Source organism: Falco punctatus (assembly GCF_963210335.1).
Source record: "Falco punctatus genome assembly, chromosome: 9".
In the NCBI taxonomy this organism is placed as follows: domain Eukaryota; kingdom Metazoa; phylum Chordata; class Aves; order Falconiformes; family Falconidae; genus Falco; species Falco punctatus.
The window spans coordinates 50,287,538-50,302,432 of record NC_137589.1 but is presented as its reverse complement, the minus strand read 5'-3'; the positions used below and the strand labels follow the sequence as shown (position 1 = coordinate 50,302,432).

Here is a 14,895-nt window from a genome sequence, read left to right as displayed (position 1 = left end):
CCGGAGCCACGAGCACTGCACTGCTGCTCTGCAGGGCTACGCAGAGTTGCCCTTGTCTTTATCAGCAGAAGGAAGTTTTACTGCTGCAATTATACAGCTGTTAATTGCACCAAGACCACTGCTCAAAGGTGAGCAGCCCCCCCTGCGCTCAAGGACACGTTCACACTCTTGTTTGACAGGGGTGCTTTTCCCTCCTGCCCAACCTTGGCTTGCTCAGACCCTGTGCCACAGCAGAGTCCCTTACCAGGGACATGTCTTATTCACCTCCGAGGCCTTAGGGGTGACCCCAGGTGGGTTTGCATGTGGCTGTCCCCCCGTGGATAGGGACCTGAGCCTTGGCTGCCAGCACCACCAAAGAAATACATGCAGCTCTATTTGCAAAGGACAGCCTGAAACCCCCCCAGGCTGCACGTCCTGCCTGCAAGCACCTCCAGGCTCTTCCCCCAAAGCGATCAGGTTTCCTGCTGATCTGGCTGAGGTGGAAACAGATCCTGGCCCCAGGGTCAATGAAAGTGAAAGGAAAACTGCTGATTGCTCCTTATGCCAGAGAAAGGGAAATAAATATTTACTGGGCTGAAAGCCTTATCCTGCAATGTACTCCTGTGTTCGGTGGTTGCAGGAATTCAGCAGGTCCTGGAGGTGGTAAGGGATGGGGAACAGCCTGTTCTGGGTGCTCTGCAGGTGCACTGACCACCTTTGCTGCTAAGAGGTCAGATTTTACACCGTGATAATGACTGCGTGGGAAATCCAAAGGGAGCAAGGCAGGGGTGATCCTCCCCATGGGTACCGAACCCAGGGGGACCAGCCGAAGGGGCAGGGAGCTGAGCATGCTGACTCTGGCAGGCTTAGTTTGACTTCTGTGAACACAAAAGTGTCCCAAACAATCAACTTCTTTTTTTTTTTTTTTTAAATGCTCCCTCACGGACATGGATTGGGGCATCAGGATCGTCCAGCTGTGTTGGGTCCCTGGGAAGGTGAAGGAGAGGTCTGGAGTACTTTGCTCATCATGGTGGACTTCTACACCAGCCTCAGGCTTCACGGGTGCTTTGAGGGCTTTGCCGATTCAGGGACTACCTCAGATCGCTGCTGCCATCACCGTGGTCCCGGGCAGCTGCCTGAAACCATGACAGTGTTTGTTTTCCCAGGCTTATTTTCACAGGGAAATCCTTCATTTCGAAGCTAGGATAATTCAGCCAGCTCCAGGCAGATAAGCACTATTTCCATCTGCTCTGTGAGATGTAATTAGCTGGGATGATTAGACTTTATCACAGTGTAATTTTTTAAAACTCTGTATTTCCACAGTCTCTAACGGGAGGGATGTCTGTGCTAGGTCCACTCACGGCCTGGGCACGTGGGCAGACACGGGGCCGGGCTTGATAAACCCATTTAAGCATCATCTGTGGTGCAGGAGCTGCTGTGTTTGGTTTCCTTCTGCTCAGGGCTGCAGAGGGCTCCTGAACTCAGCAGGGCTCAGCTCCAGCCTCAGCGGCAGCAGCAACAGCACACAGAGCAGGTGCCTCTGCTGAGGGATGTGGGGAAGGAGCGTGGGATGATGTCCCAGCCGGCGGACAGGCGCTGCTGCCTGTCATTATGCCAAAGGAGCGAGCCACCCTCGCACACAGGCAGTGCAGAAGGGATGAATTTAAAGGTGTCCTGGGGGAGGATGGGGCTGGGGGGTGGCAGGAAAGCACTGGGGCACTGGGAGGCTTGCACCCCTTGCCCAGCTATGGCGGGACAGGCTCAACACTTGATCAGGGCTTTGCCCCATGCTACTCCCAGAAACTGGCAGTAATAGAGGAAGGACAAACCATCCCCATTCCCATCCCTGTCCCCACCCCATCCTTGTCCCCATCCTCCTCAGGCACCCAGTGGGGCAGCAGGGACAGAGCAAATCCCCACCAAGACTGCATAGGGACAATCTCTGCACATGGCCACGTGGGAATACATTGAGAAGTGCTCAACGTGATGCCGCAGCTGAGCTTTGAGCTTCCAAACGCCTCCTATCATAACAAAACCCTTAAGATAACTCCTTTTCTTTCCCCCTCACAAGCTTTAGCAGCTGAGCCTGTCTCTGCCACCAGCCAGTGTGTGGCAAAAGCCCAGCGCTGCATCACCGCCCAGCACCAGCGGTGCCAGAGTGGCGTGCCCATCTTCAGGGGTTTTTCAAGCCCCAGAAATGGCCTCTGTGTCTGTGCTGTAGCCTCCAGTCTCTGTTGACATGCTATTTCTGCATGCCACAAATATAACCTTTCTGTTTGCAAATCAACAATATCAATGGCCTCTATTTTTTACCTTTTCATTGGTTGCTTTAGCTTTTTATTTAAGAAATACATCAGTGGGCAAAAGAGGTGGGTAATGGCTCAGTATGTAGTGCTCCAGTGCTTATGTGGATGGATTTTTCAAAAATAAGGGGTTTATACCACTTTCTTGGCCTATTTAGCAGGACTCTGTGCGCACTGCCTAAATCCTATTCCATACATTGCTTCTTTTAAAGGAATGAAGCTTGGTTTATAATAATGGAGTTATTACTGTGGGTAGACATCGACGTTTTTTTTCAATTTGAGGGAGGTGGATGCATTTTCCCCACCTTTCAAATACCATCACCCCACTAAGGCAGACTTTCAAATTAATTCAGAGCCAGACTCCTCGGGGATCAGCGATGGGGAAAGTGTTTAAAAGTCTCCAGTGGAACAATTTTCTGTTGGAAATGAGATTTCACTGTAGCTAAATTTCCCACGAGATTCCCTTGATTTCAACAGCATTTTGGCCAAGCAAACAAACTGCAAACAAACCCACTGCTAAGGGTAAAGCCTTCTTACAAGGCATGGCAAAGAAAAAAAGGCAAATATTTCAGCTTTGGAACGATTTTCCCTTTTAAGTGTCTTGTGGGGGTAAGAACTGTGTTAAGATGGAAAGGGCTGATGCATGGTGGGCATCCTCGGGGGGTGAGCCCAGCCCAGGGGACACCCCAGCCCCCCTTGCTCCCACGGGTGCTGGGGAAGGTGCAGGGTGGCATCTGGGTGTGAATTGATGTCCTGATGTTCTTTGGCATCGTGTTGAGTGTTTGGCTTTAGCAGAGCTCAGCCTGGCGTGGGAGTACCTGTAAGCCTCCCCACTCAGGAGGATGCTTAGCCCCAGGGTGGCAGCATCCCGGCACGGTGGGAGGGAAGGAGCCCCTGGCCCCCCCTGGGTGTGCTGGGTGGGTGGTGAGTGCCATTTCAGGGCAGGACTGGTGGCAGCTGGCAGGGAGAGGTGCAAGCAGCCTCCTGTCCCACTCCCCAGCCCAGCAGCTTGCGGCCGGCTGCAAAGAGCTATTTCAGGCAGGATAAACAGGATGCCTCGCTCCAGGCTGGCCACCTCCACTCTCCGCTCCTGCCGCCGGGTAAACAGTCCAGCCCAGGAAAAGACACGCAGCCTCCGAGCTGTTTCCATGCCGGCTGGCCTGGACCTGGCCAAGCAACCTGGCCGTGGCTAAGCCCCGCCAAGCCCAGGCTCTCAGTGGTCTGGAAGCATCCAGGGACCAGAGCAATCCCAAGGCATGGATCCACCTCGGTAGCTACTCCCTGGAGCTGCCAACTGGGAACAGCCTGAACTTTCTGGCCACACCACCACGTCCTCCCCCTTCCTCCTCCTCTTCCTCCCTTGGTCACAGCCCAGCTGCTGGCTGTGCCCAGGGGTCTGGGAAGGATGCAGGCAAGGCCTTTCCTCCAGCCGGATCGCCGGATCCTGTCCAGGCAGCGCGTGGAGGATCCTGCGAGGGCTGTTTCCGCATGTTGCTCTCGGGAGAGGAGCTGCAGCAAGAGCAGAGGAAGGAGGAGCTTTCCCACCGCTTCCTCCAGCTCCCCAGCCCCCGCGGCTTCCCTCCCCGGTGGGGCAGCCCCGGCGTGGGAGCTCACCCACCCCCCGCAGCGCTCCGGGGAGCTGGCCGGGTGACCTTCAGCTCCGACGCAGGGTGCGCCAGTGGATTTTGGCTGGATCGGTGGAGCGTTACTGGTTCCAGTATCCCACTTTGTACCCTCCAGCTCCCCAGCTGGTTGGTGTGGGGGATGCCAGCCCCCACCCCAGGCGAGTGGAGCCAAACAGCTCTTGGTCCAAAATCTATGGAATGTGTTTTAAGGCAACTTGAGTTTTTCCATCCCATTCCCTCGCAGGACGTGGGCTGCCCAGAGGCTGGGGAGGGAGGCCCCCTGCCTGCCACCCCCCCACCCCCTCACCCACCCCCCGCCCCACTCCGGCTCCCAGGGCCACCATCCACCTTGGCGCTGGGGAGTGCAGGGCTGCAGGGAGCAGGAGCACGCAGGGTCGGCGATGGCCAGGTGAAGCAATGTCAGGAGGGTCCGCAACAGCCGGGTGAAGGGATGTCAGGAGTAGGGGAGGCTGGTGCCGGGACTGAGCTGGTTTGGCTGGTGCCAGCAGCCACGGGCTGGCTGGGGACCCGCGGGCACAGCCATGGGGGGGCTGAGGTGCTCCCTGGCACCCAGACCCGGGGGGCACAGCCTGGTGGGGGGGTGCAGCCTGGTGGGGGGTGCAGCTGCCCTCCTTGGGCCTCCCCCGGCAGTGTCAGGGCAGCTAATTACAGCGAGGGGACAGGCAATGGGACACAGGCCTGTACACACACTTGTACACACACCCCACATACAATCACATACACACCCACACAGACATATCACATGTGCACACACACACACTCACACACGTGCGCACACACACACTCACACCCCATCACACCCCCCTCAATTGTGCATACATACCCACACCCACTCACACTGACACACATACTTGCACTCACATGCATGCACGCACACTCACACATATTCACATACACTCACACGCATGCACACCCACTCACACTCACACGCATGCACACCCACTCACACACTCACTGACACCCATATTCACATACTCACACACACACTCACATACACACACGTGTACTCACACTTACACACATACTCACACCCACACTCACATGCTCATACTCACACACACACGCAGGCACTCACACTCACACACACTCACACACGCAGGCACGCACACACACACGCAGGCACTCACACGTACACACACTCACACACGCAGGCACTCACACTCACACGTACACACACTCACACACGCAGGCACTCACACTCACACGTACACACACTCACACACGCAGGCACTCACACTCACTCCCACCTCACACCCCCGCACACACACTCCCCCCCCGGCGCGGCGCTCCCCGGGCGCTGACGCGGCCGGGGCGGTGCGGGGGGAGGGGCCGGGGGGGCCGGCGGAGCCGGGGCTGCCATGGGGCGCCGCGCTGCCTGACCGCCCCGGGCGCTGCCTTCCTCCTCCTCCTCTCCTCCTCCTCCTCCACCTCCTCCTCCTCCTCTCCTCCTCCCGCCGCCCGGCCCGGCCCGGCTCCGCTCGCCATGGGAGATGTGGTCTCCACGCACCTGGACGAGGGTCGCCGCCAGCACATCGCGGGTGAGCCCCCGGCGCGCTGCCCCCTCCCCCTGCCCCAGCCGGGCTGTCCCCATCCCTCGCCGCACTCCGGGGTGGGGGGCGGGTTGGGCACACACCCTCCCCGTGTTCCCGGGACCCCCCCGCCTGCTCTGCCTCTTTCTCCCGGACTTTAAACTTTTTTTTTTTTTTTTTTCCCCACCGCGTTGCAGTTTCTCTGTGTTTTTGCCTGTCCCCTTGGCGGGGCACAGCCCGGGGGTGGGGGTGGGGGGGGTACCCGAGGTGCCTGTCTGCCTCCCAAATGAAAGGCTGGGTTGTGCCGGGGGTGTTTGTGTTGGCTCCGAGGAGCGGGGAGCGTGTTCGTGTGCTGAGCTTCCCCGGGCGGTGGGGAGGGAAGGGGGGAGCTGGGCTCCGGGGGGATGCTGGCAACCTGGGTCCTGTGCAGGGAAGCCGCTGTCAGCGGGGGGTACCGAGGGAAGCCCCCCCAGGGGCTCTGGGGTGGGAGTAAGGACTGGCTGCACCCCTGGGGTCTCACTGGGATGCTTCAGGCCTGCCCTGGCACGGGCAGGACGCTCAGCCCCCCCTGCCGCAGTGGGACGGGGCAGGGTGACAATGTGGTTATTGAGAGCCCGGCTGTCCCGGGGTGTCGGCAGCGCCTGTGCCCCCGGCGGGGTGTCTGCTCAGGGCTGGCTGGGAATCGCCGAACGTGGGATTATGGCTCTGGACAGGCAGGGGTTTGTGTGAGCCAGGGCTGGGGGGGCGGCAGGGCTGCTAGTTGGTGCCTGCGGGGACTCGCGTGACCCCTGTAAGTGGGGTCACCCCTCTGGCAGGGTGCTGTGCCCCCCCCCCCCCCAAGCCACCTTGCGTCACTTGTGATGCGGGCGCTCTGCTCCCCGGGGCTTCCAAGCAGGCAGGACTTGACCTCTGAGCCCTTTCGTGTGCCGGCTTCGGTTTCAGCCCCCCAGGCTGAAAAATCCACCTCTCCGGGGGGTTAAACAACCCTCCCCGCGAAGCCGCACCTAGCTGGGTGGCACGGAGGAGCGTGCTGGCTTCGTGCTGGACCTTGTGCGCCTTGCAGAGGGCTCAAGGGCTCAGGGGGCGCCAGGGTTTTGGAGGTGGCTCTGCTGTATCTTTCCTCCATCTCCACCATAAAGCCACTGGAGCAGCTCGAAAGTCCTTTTCCCCAAGGACTTTGGGGAAAAAGCAGCTGCGGGTCCGGCGCTGATGGTGCTGCTGCCGTGGTACCGGCACACGGGCTCCATGTCTTGCAGCGTATGGTGGAGCCCATCTGCCTTGCCAGGCCCTGCCGTCCTGGCCCGGCTGGCAGGAATGCTTACGTGGTATGCGGCTCAGCAGGACGCCAGCAGGTTTCCGAGCTTTGAAGGAAAGCTTGTAACATGCTGTGGGGTTTTCGTGTTGCGTAGTTAAAAGCTCGCCGCCGCCGATCCGGGAGGTTGCACCAACTTGGGTCTGCACGCGGCTGCTCACCGCAGCACCTTCGGGTCCGAAGCACATCCCGAATCTCCCTTTAACTTGCTGGTTCTCCGTGCAGAGAGAGCTCGCCGGCCAAGCCCTGTGATCTTAATCCTGAAGAATAACAAGGAAAAGCCTGGCTGGGTTTCCTATGCAGGAATCTGACTCTGCTGGGCCAGAAATTGGGTGTGTGCGAGGCCAGGCTGGATGGCTGCATGCTGGCAGGAGTCGAGCTGTTACACCAGGGGGGTTTCAGCCCATGCCTAGGGGGTTCCGGGGTCTGCAGATGAGTTTTCATGGTGAAAATAGGATTCCTATGAGACAGGATTACGGAGACTGTGCTGGTATGTGTCCTGTGCCATGCTGCAGCTCTGAAGGTTCGGGGTGAGGATGGTGGGGGACCCACACCTGTACTGGGACACCTCCCTGGGAGACGCTGGAGCCCACTGGGTTCAGTACGCACCTCTCCGCTTTCCGCCCGGGCTCCTCGATGGGTGAAAAGCCCCTGGAGCTGGGAGGGGCCGTAACCCAACAGGCAAGGCACGACTTGCTGTCAGGCATGCAAAGCAACGTGGCGGGGAAAACTCCAGGTTTTCCTGCTTAGCGCGGCCTGTTCTCTGCTGCTGCTTCTCCTGCCGGCACCCAGGGAACGATCTATCCTCTCTCCAAGAAACTTTTCCCGGTTGTCCTCCCAACTCTGGGGAGTTTGGAGGGGCTTCCCAGGGTGATGTGACTCCTAATTGCAGCAGGGACAGGAGCCCCCTGGGCTTGGTGATGCTCCCCATGGTTGCAGCCCCCTTACAGTGGCAGAACTGTGCTGGCTGGGCACACAGCAAGCCCTGGGGCTGTGGGGAGATGATGAGAGCCTGGGCCAGATCTTCCCCCATGCTGGGAGCGGAGCTCTGAGCGCTGCAAGTGCCTTAAAGGCAGGAGGGAGGTGGCAAAAAGCCTTCCCGTGCCATGCACAGTGCAGTCCCCTCTGTGCTGGGACCTCTGCCATCAAAGCCGTGCTGCGATGGTCCCATGCCCTGTCCCAGCCCACGCAGCAGTGGCTGCAGTGAAGCTGATGCCAACACCTCCTGGAGGTTATGAGCCACAGGCGCGTGATTTGTGTGTTGGTGGCCCAGGACCAGGGTCTTTCCTCCCACCGGTGGTGCTGGTGGGGCTGGACTGCTCTCCTGCTGCCTGAGCAGGCCTGCAGGCAGTGTCCCTGCCAGCACTGACGATTCTCTGCTGCGCTAGGGCTGACAGGGCAGCCCAGGGGATGTGATCTACACTGGGGTGGTTTTCAGGCGGTGCTGCCTGCAGCTCCTGCATCCCTTTCTCCAGGGTCTCTATGACCTGTAAATGCTTTCTTTTGTCGCCTAGTTTTGGATGTCATCCTGAACTGAGTCACTCAGCTTGTTTGTCAACACACTTCAGCTGCCCTCCTCCTCCTCCTCTTCCTCCCAAATGTGAGTTGGGAGTTGCTTCTGACCTGCTTTGTAGGCTGGAGCAGGGCTGGCTCCTCTTCTTGTGCAAGGATGCCCAGTACAGGCACCATCACCTGGGGACACGAGGGTGGTAGGCATGGGGTGTCCTGCCAGGGCTCCCAGGAAAGCCAGGATGTCACAGGGTGTCTTGGGTTTTTGCACAGTGTCCCCTCATGTCCAAGGCAATAGCGCCTTCAGCACAGGACTCCATGAAGCTCTTTCCTCCTGCTGGAATAATTCCTTCCCTAGTGCATCCCAGCCCCATGGACCACTTCTCCAGGAGGGTGAGGTGGAGTGTGGTTGGCAGGAGCTGGGTAGCTTTGCTCCATGGGGCTGGTGGTCCCAGGCACCCGGCGGGTGAGAGAGCCCAGGGGTGCAGCAGGAGCTGCTGGGTGCCTCTGTGGCCAGAGGGATGTGGAGGTGGGTGGGAGGTGGGTGGCAGTGCAGGGAGGGTCCCCAGGATCTCACACCTTGTTCTGGTATCTCCAGGGAGTCGCCAACCTGTTAATTACTGAGTAAACTAGCTGTTAATTTGGGGTGGGACTTCTACAGACACCTGCCCACACAACAATGGCAGAGGTGACACTGAGCTTCACCCCTGGTGCTGGGACCCGGAGCCTTTCTGCTCCAACAAGCCTTATTGGGCATCAGTGGCTGCGTATCTGCAATGCCACCGAGGAGCATCCTACTGCTGGAAGGCTAGTGTGGGCAGGAGAGGCTGCGGGTCAGGTCCGGAGGTGCCCAGCAAACATGGAAAGGCGCCTGGCTGCTGTGTGCCACAGGGGGAAAGTTACTGGCAGTGGGAAGAGGTTTGCCATGGCTTCCTTAAGCGTGATGCTCGTTTCCTAGCCTTGACCACAGATCAGCTCCAGCCAGGGCGGGAGGTGGTGGCTGCTGGTGATGTGCTCTGTGGTTGGTCTCGAGGCTGACACCCTCAGCCTGCCCTGGGAGGGGTCCAATGCAGGGAGGCTCTGAGGGATCGGTGCTGTAATGTGCTGGAGATGTGAAGTGGTTTCTCCTAATGAAGTGTGTGTCTTCTTTCATTGTGAAATAAATAACTCCCCTGGCATGTCAGGGCTCCCTGCCAGCGGGGAAGGGCTGGTTCTGGCAAGCCAGGGCTTACCTGCAGCCGTCATGTCAGGGCACGGGGCTCGCTCGGAGCCAGCGTGTTGGGGCAGGGGACATCACTGGCTTCGGGGGCCTCTTGTGCCGGTGGCCTTCCCACGTGGGCAGGAGGCAGGAGCCCTCCTGGCCCTGCCTGTGCTCAGCCCTGAGGCAGCGCCTGCCTCCCCTCCCAGGGGTCTTTCCCTGCCTCCTCCAGCAAGGCCTTGCCTTGAGCAGGCTGGGACACGCATGGAGGGCATCCCTGCTCTGCCTGGGAGCAGGAGGGCTGGGGACAGGAGCAGCACAGCTGGCATCATGGCCGAGAGCTCTCCTTGGCCCTTGGGTCAGCCCAGGGAGAGACAAGCACCCCGCAGACCAGGACCCCTCTGCCACTGCAGTATCGGACACCCCTAAACCCATTGAAGTGACCCAGCGAAGGAAGCACAGCCAAGAGCTGGAGTTCCCCAAGCCTTTGCCTCCCTCCTGCCCTCAGGTCGCTGCAGAGGCTGGCTCTGAGCCCAGGGAGGCTTGGCGCCTCTTGGCACGCCACTGCAGCTCTATCCCACCCTCCTGGGGACTGACGGGCTCCCGTCCCTCTGCCTGAGCCCCACAGCAGGTTGCAACAAGCCGCTGGCTCCCACCCATGGCTCTGCCACAGCCACAGTGCTGCTGGTCCGGCCCTGTGCTAGGAACAGAAAAGGTGCCACGTGGGCTTGGAGACAGTCACCGAAATAGCCACCGATAGAGCCCAGGGTTAGACAGCCCTGGTCCATGAGGATGCAATGGGTGGTGGATCTCATGGACAAACCAGGCAGAAGTCTGGTCCAGCCCATGGGGAAGGAGCAGTGTGGGACCCACCCGTCCCATTTCTATCCCTGTTACAGCATCCTGTGACCAGGCTTTATTTCACAACCCAGCCGGCAGTGGCCGTGCCCGTGCTCCCAACGAGTGGGGAGATGGGGGGAAGCTGGGAAGCTGTCTGCTCGCAGGATGGGGCTCTTGCCGTCCACACTCCCAGGACCCTGGGCTCAGCATGTCTTGGAGCTTTTCAGTAGGCAGGAGGGCTGGAGGGATCCAGGGATCCTTATCCACACGGAAGCTTGCCGGGGTGCAGTTTGCAGGCAGGCCAGCACCAGCTCTCCAGCGCAAGGCTGAGCACCCGCACAGGACCCAGGTCTGGTCCCACTGCCCAGTCTGCAGAAGGCATCGCTGCAGCACCCAGAGCCCAAGTGGTGCCCAGCCATGAGATCCCCAGGCAGCAGCTGTGCCCCCTCGCCAGCCCTGAGCCCTGCCCCATGCCTGGATGTGCCCATGCCAGCTCTATGGAGAACCCGGTGCCGGGGGGGGCTGGGAGGGGAGGAAGGGGCCGAGCAGAGCTGCTCGTTGCAAACAGACTTCCTCCCAGCCTCCTGGACCAGAGGAGGAGGAAGGAGTAAAACTCCACCTTTTCCCCTTTTTCAAAGGGAAAGGGCAGTAGCGTTCTGTGCAGGTCCTTGCTTTGGCTGGTGCCCTTCTCCGTGCCCTCCTGCCCTTCTCCATACCTTTGTGCCCTTCCCTGGCAGGGATCTGTTCGTGCCTGCAGCCAGGCTCCCAGCCCTCCTCCTGGGGGCTTGGACCCCTCTGCTGTGGGAGTCCCCAGGGTGGGCTGTCCCCATGCAGCAGGGATGGATGGGATGCTCTGCCCTGGTGCTGGCAGAGGACCTGGAGCAGGACCTCCTTCCCCTCCGCTATGCTAGTAGTTTCTGCGGGGCAAAGAACACTTGTCCTGGCTTCCCCTCTCTGCCAGCTCTGCTCAGTGCTAGGCGTGATGCCCCTTTGGGGGTTTCCCTGCATGAAGGGATGTTCCCCAAAGTGGGGGTGGCCTCAGTGCTGCTGCGTGGGGCAGGAGAGCAGGGCTGCCAGCCCCCAGGCACACGAAATGGTGGTGGCTCAGCCATGGGAAGCATTCTGAGTCCCTTCCTCTGATCCCAACGCATGCAGGGCATCATCTGAGACCAGGACAGAACCTTGCCTTGGGAGCATTCCTGCTTGGGGGAACATCCCTGACTTTCCCTAGGAGCTGCTTCGCTCTGCTGGCTGCTGCCCACCCTCCTGCAGCAAGGGAGCTGGTGATGCTCCGTGCTGCTGGGCACTGGCTGCCAGCCCCATGGGGCAGGTGCCCACCAGCCTGGGTTGTCCATGCTTCACCAGGGGCTGTGGTGCTTCTGGAGCGTCCTCGGCTGTGGGAGACACAGCTCGTGGCCACCTTTGGCCAGGACATCACCCTCTGTGGGGAGGAGGGAGTAGGTGTTGGGGGCATGGGGTGGGATGGGCACTGTGAGGCAGGGCGAGACCCTCTGTCCTGCCCCGGCCTTGCAGAGGAGCCGGGCACAGGAACCTCCCTGGCAGCAGGGGCTGCAGCAGAGCTTGAACAGGCTCAGGGTTGTTTTGTTCAAATACCTCTTTTTTTTTTTTTTTCTTTTTTTTTTTTTGGATGTACATAAAAGTCTTTGTTTGGTCTCCTCCCGTGGTATTGGATTGGGTTTCCCACTGGCACTGGCCAGCTCAGCAGAGGGAGAGTGTGCCAGGTTCAGGTTCTCTCCCTAGGGCTGGGCACGGCAGGGGCACAAGGGGGCTGGCTGCTTGTCCCCTGCTGAGCACAGAAGCATTTGCTGGGACATCTCAGAGCCAGGACCACTCAGTCCCTGCTGTCCCTGGCACCTGGAGCATGAGAGACCATGAGATGCCCAAGTCTGATCTGGCCCCTTTGCCTTGGGGACTCCTCTTTGCCTTGGGGACCCCCTGGTCTTGCAGCTCCCAGGTGCCATGGGTGCCCAAAGGATGCTGGCACGGCACCCTGCAGTGGCACTGCCTGCTTTGACTCAGCCGTGGTGCAGGTTGCACCATGCCGGAGCAGATGCAACGCTGCTGGGCTGGTGCCAGTGGATGAGCAGTGCCTTATCTGGGGAGGGGTGATGCTGAGTCCCACTCTACTGTGGGGCAGCACCCGCTATGGGGTGAGCACCAAAGGGTTGGCAGCTCCTCTCAGGCCTGGCCAGGTGGTGGTGGTATCCTGGGGAACAAGGGACATGCAGGGTGATATGACTACAGCCTGGATGAGGGCAGTGGGTCCTGGTCCAGCACAGGGTTTGGCAGGTGGTATCCATCTTGAGTCAAGGTGCTCCATGGGGATGCTTCGTCTCCCCACAGCCACCTCCCTGCCTGTGGGATGTATCCTGACTGTCCTGTCAGTGCATTCACCTCTTCTGGTAGGTTTGAACCTGGGTCCCGGGTGGGTGGCACTTTGGGCTGGGTTTCCTGCTGGGGTACCTGTGTGGGCAGCTGCGCCCTGTGGCTTTGGAGCATCACCCCTGGAGGCAAGGCTGCTCAAAGGGCAAGGGACAGGGCAGGAGGGTCTTGCCTGGATCAGGCAGGGTTGGGTGGGCAGGAGGGGTCTGCCCCCATCCCTCAGAGGCTGTTTGGGTAGGGAGGTTCAGGGCAGACATCTTGCACTGGGCTCAGTCCAGCCCTAACCAGCTTCTCGGAGACGTTCAAAGGCGCTGAACGCTGTTTGTTATTCACATGCACATTCCTCGCACGCAGTCCCACAGCAGCCTTGTTCCTGGGGAGCAGCGGGAGACCGGCATCCACACTGCAGGAAAACACCCGCCAGCACGTAGCTGGACGCTAATCCCTCGTCCGCTGGGCTGGATGCGGCCCCAAGCCACAGGAGCGGGGCTGATGCAGGAGGCTGAGCCTGTGCTTTGTGGCTGGGATTGGGGAGCAGGAGCAGCGGGTGAAGGCTGTCCGAAGCATGGTCGAGAGCGCCGTTGGGGTTTTTTGGCTGTTCCTAGGCCGGGGAGCTGCCGCTGAGTGTGCTGCTTCGTTTTGGGCCCCACGGATTTCGTGGTCAGCGTTAGATCCTCCTGCGGCCGCGCTGGGCACGGCTCTGCTGCGGCAGGTTTGTTTGCTCTGGGCTGGGAGGGGAGCAGCGTTGTGCAACCGCCGGGGCTGGGCGCGGTGCTGGGAGACGGGGTGGGTGCTGCCACGCTGGGGCTGCACCCCCCGAGCATCCCCGGGGCCGTCCCCAGGGACACAGTTGGGATGGGGGACGCCGCAGGGTGCTGGGTGCTGGTGCAGGGTGCACCTTGCAGGCGGCGAAGCAGAGGGCCCTGTCCCCGGCGGGTGCCCCAGCCTTGAGCTGGCACTACGGGCGCTTCTGACTCATCTGGGGCAGACCATGTGCGGCAAAGGCAGGGCGGGAGAGGATGAACCGGTTCAGGCCTGGGCCCATCTGGTTTCTCCGAGGCTCCGCTGCCTCATCCCTTCCTGCTGCTCAGCCTCTGTCCTGCCCACTCGTCCCCACAATGGCATGAGTCAGAGGGCAGCCGGCCGCCCCGCACGTCCCCGGCACTACTGGCCGTGGAGCTGCACGGGGCTGCTGCCGGCGGGGGTGGCAGGATGTGTCCCCTAGCCACCCGGACCGGGCTTCTGAGCTGATCTGTAGCTGAAAATATTCCCGATGGATTTTGGAGTGGTGCTGGAGCCAGGCTGTGATGGCAGTCCTGCCGGGGCCCCCAGTGCTGTGCCCGGGGTGCAGGCATCAGGGGAGTGCACGGAGCGCTGCAGCAGTTTCCATTCCTGGTTGGTTCCAGATAAGCTCCGTGTAAAACCTGATAGCAGCCAGGAGCAGAGACGCCCTGGGCTGGTTTTGGGTGCGTTTGTGCGAAGGGTGCGTTTGGGTACGGGGCGGTAAGAGGGGAAACTGTCCAGGGCTTTGCTCTCCCCCCTCAATTTGTTTTCCCCTGTTTCAGTCTCTCCTGGACTGTGTGAGAGGGGAAAATACAAAGTGCCCGGGTCGGCCCTGGGAGTTTTGCTGCTCCCAGGAATAACCCTCTTTCAGCCCCTGTCCTGGCACGTGTCCCCCCAGCCAACTCCCCCCAGCCCCAGCATGGCCCTGGGAGCCGGTGCTGGAAACCTCCTCCCCGGGGATGCTCAGGAGATGCTCAGCTGGGCTGAGTCAGGCCCATATGAAGGAGTTTGTGTCTCTGGGTGGAAATGAACTCAGAATCAAATTCCCCGAACCCTAAACTGTGAGCTGGGACTTAACCCTTTGGGGGCACCTGTCAGTGCTGCGGGATGCTCGCCTGGCTCTCCACAGGGAGGTGGACAGTGGCACCTCTTGCACTGTCCCTTCTCCTGGTTGTCACTGCGTTGTTGATGCTCAGACTGCCCCGAGCCGTCACGTGCTGTCACGCTGACTCCTAAAATCTCTCAGGGATGAGCCTGTGATGAGCAGAGCCCAGCGCTGCAGTGGGGGGAGCTGGCATCAGGGCAGGTGGCACAGCAGTGGGGCTCTGTGCCTGGCGGGGACAGCCTGTGTCCACGGGCCATTCCCAGCTCAGCAGCTGCAGGTGGTGCTCAG

General features: G+C 60.3%; 1 protein-coding gene across 1 annotated transcript in view; it reads left to right on the top strand.

Moving 5' to 3' along the window:
• The first annotated feature begins 5,249 nt into the window (after window positions 1-5,249).
• Window positions 5,250-14,895, top strand: part of NIBAN2 (niban apoptosis regulator 2) — a 31,277-nt gene continuing 21,631 nt past the window's right edge. Inside the window, exon 1 of the mRNA XM_080402138.1 lies at window positions 5,250-5,466. Within this exon, the coding sequence (XP_080258264.1) occupies window positions 5,412-5,466 (55 nt within the window). The 5' untranslated portion in view covers window positions 5,250-5,411. The remainder of the gene's footprint in view (window positions 5,467-14,895) is intronic.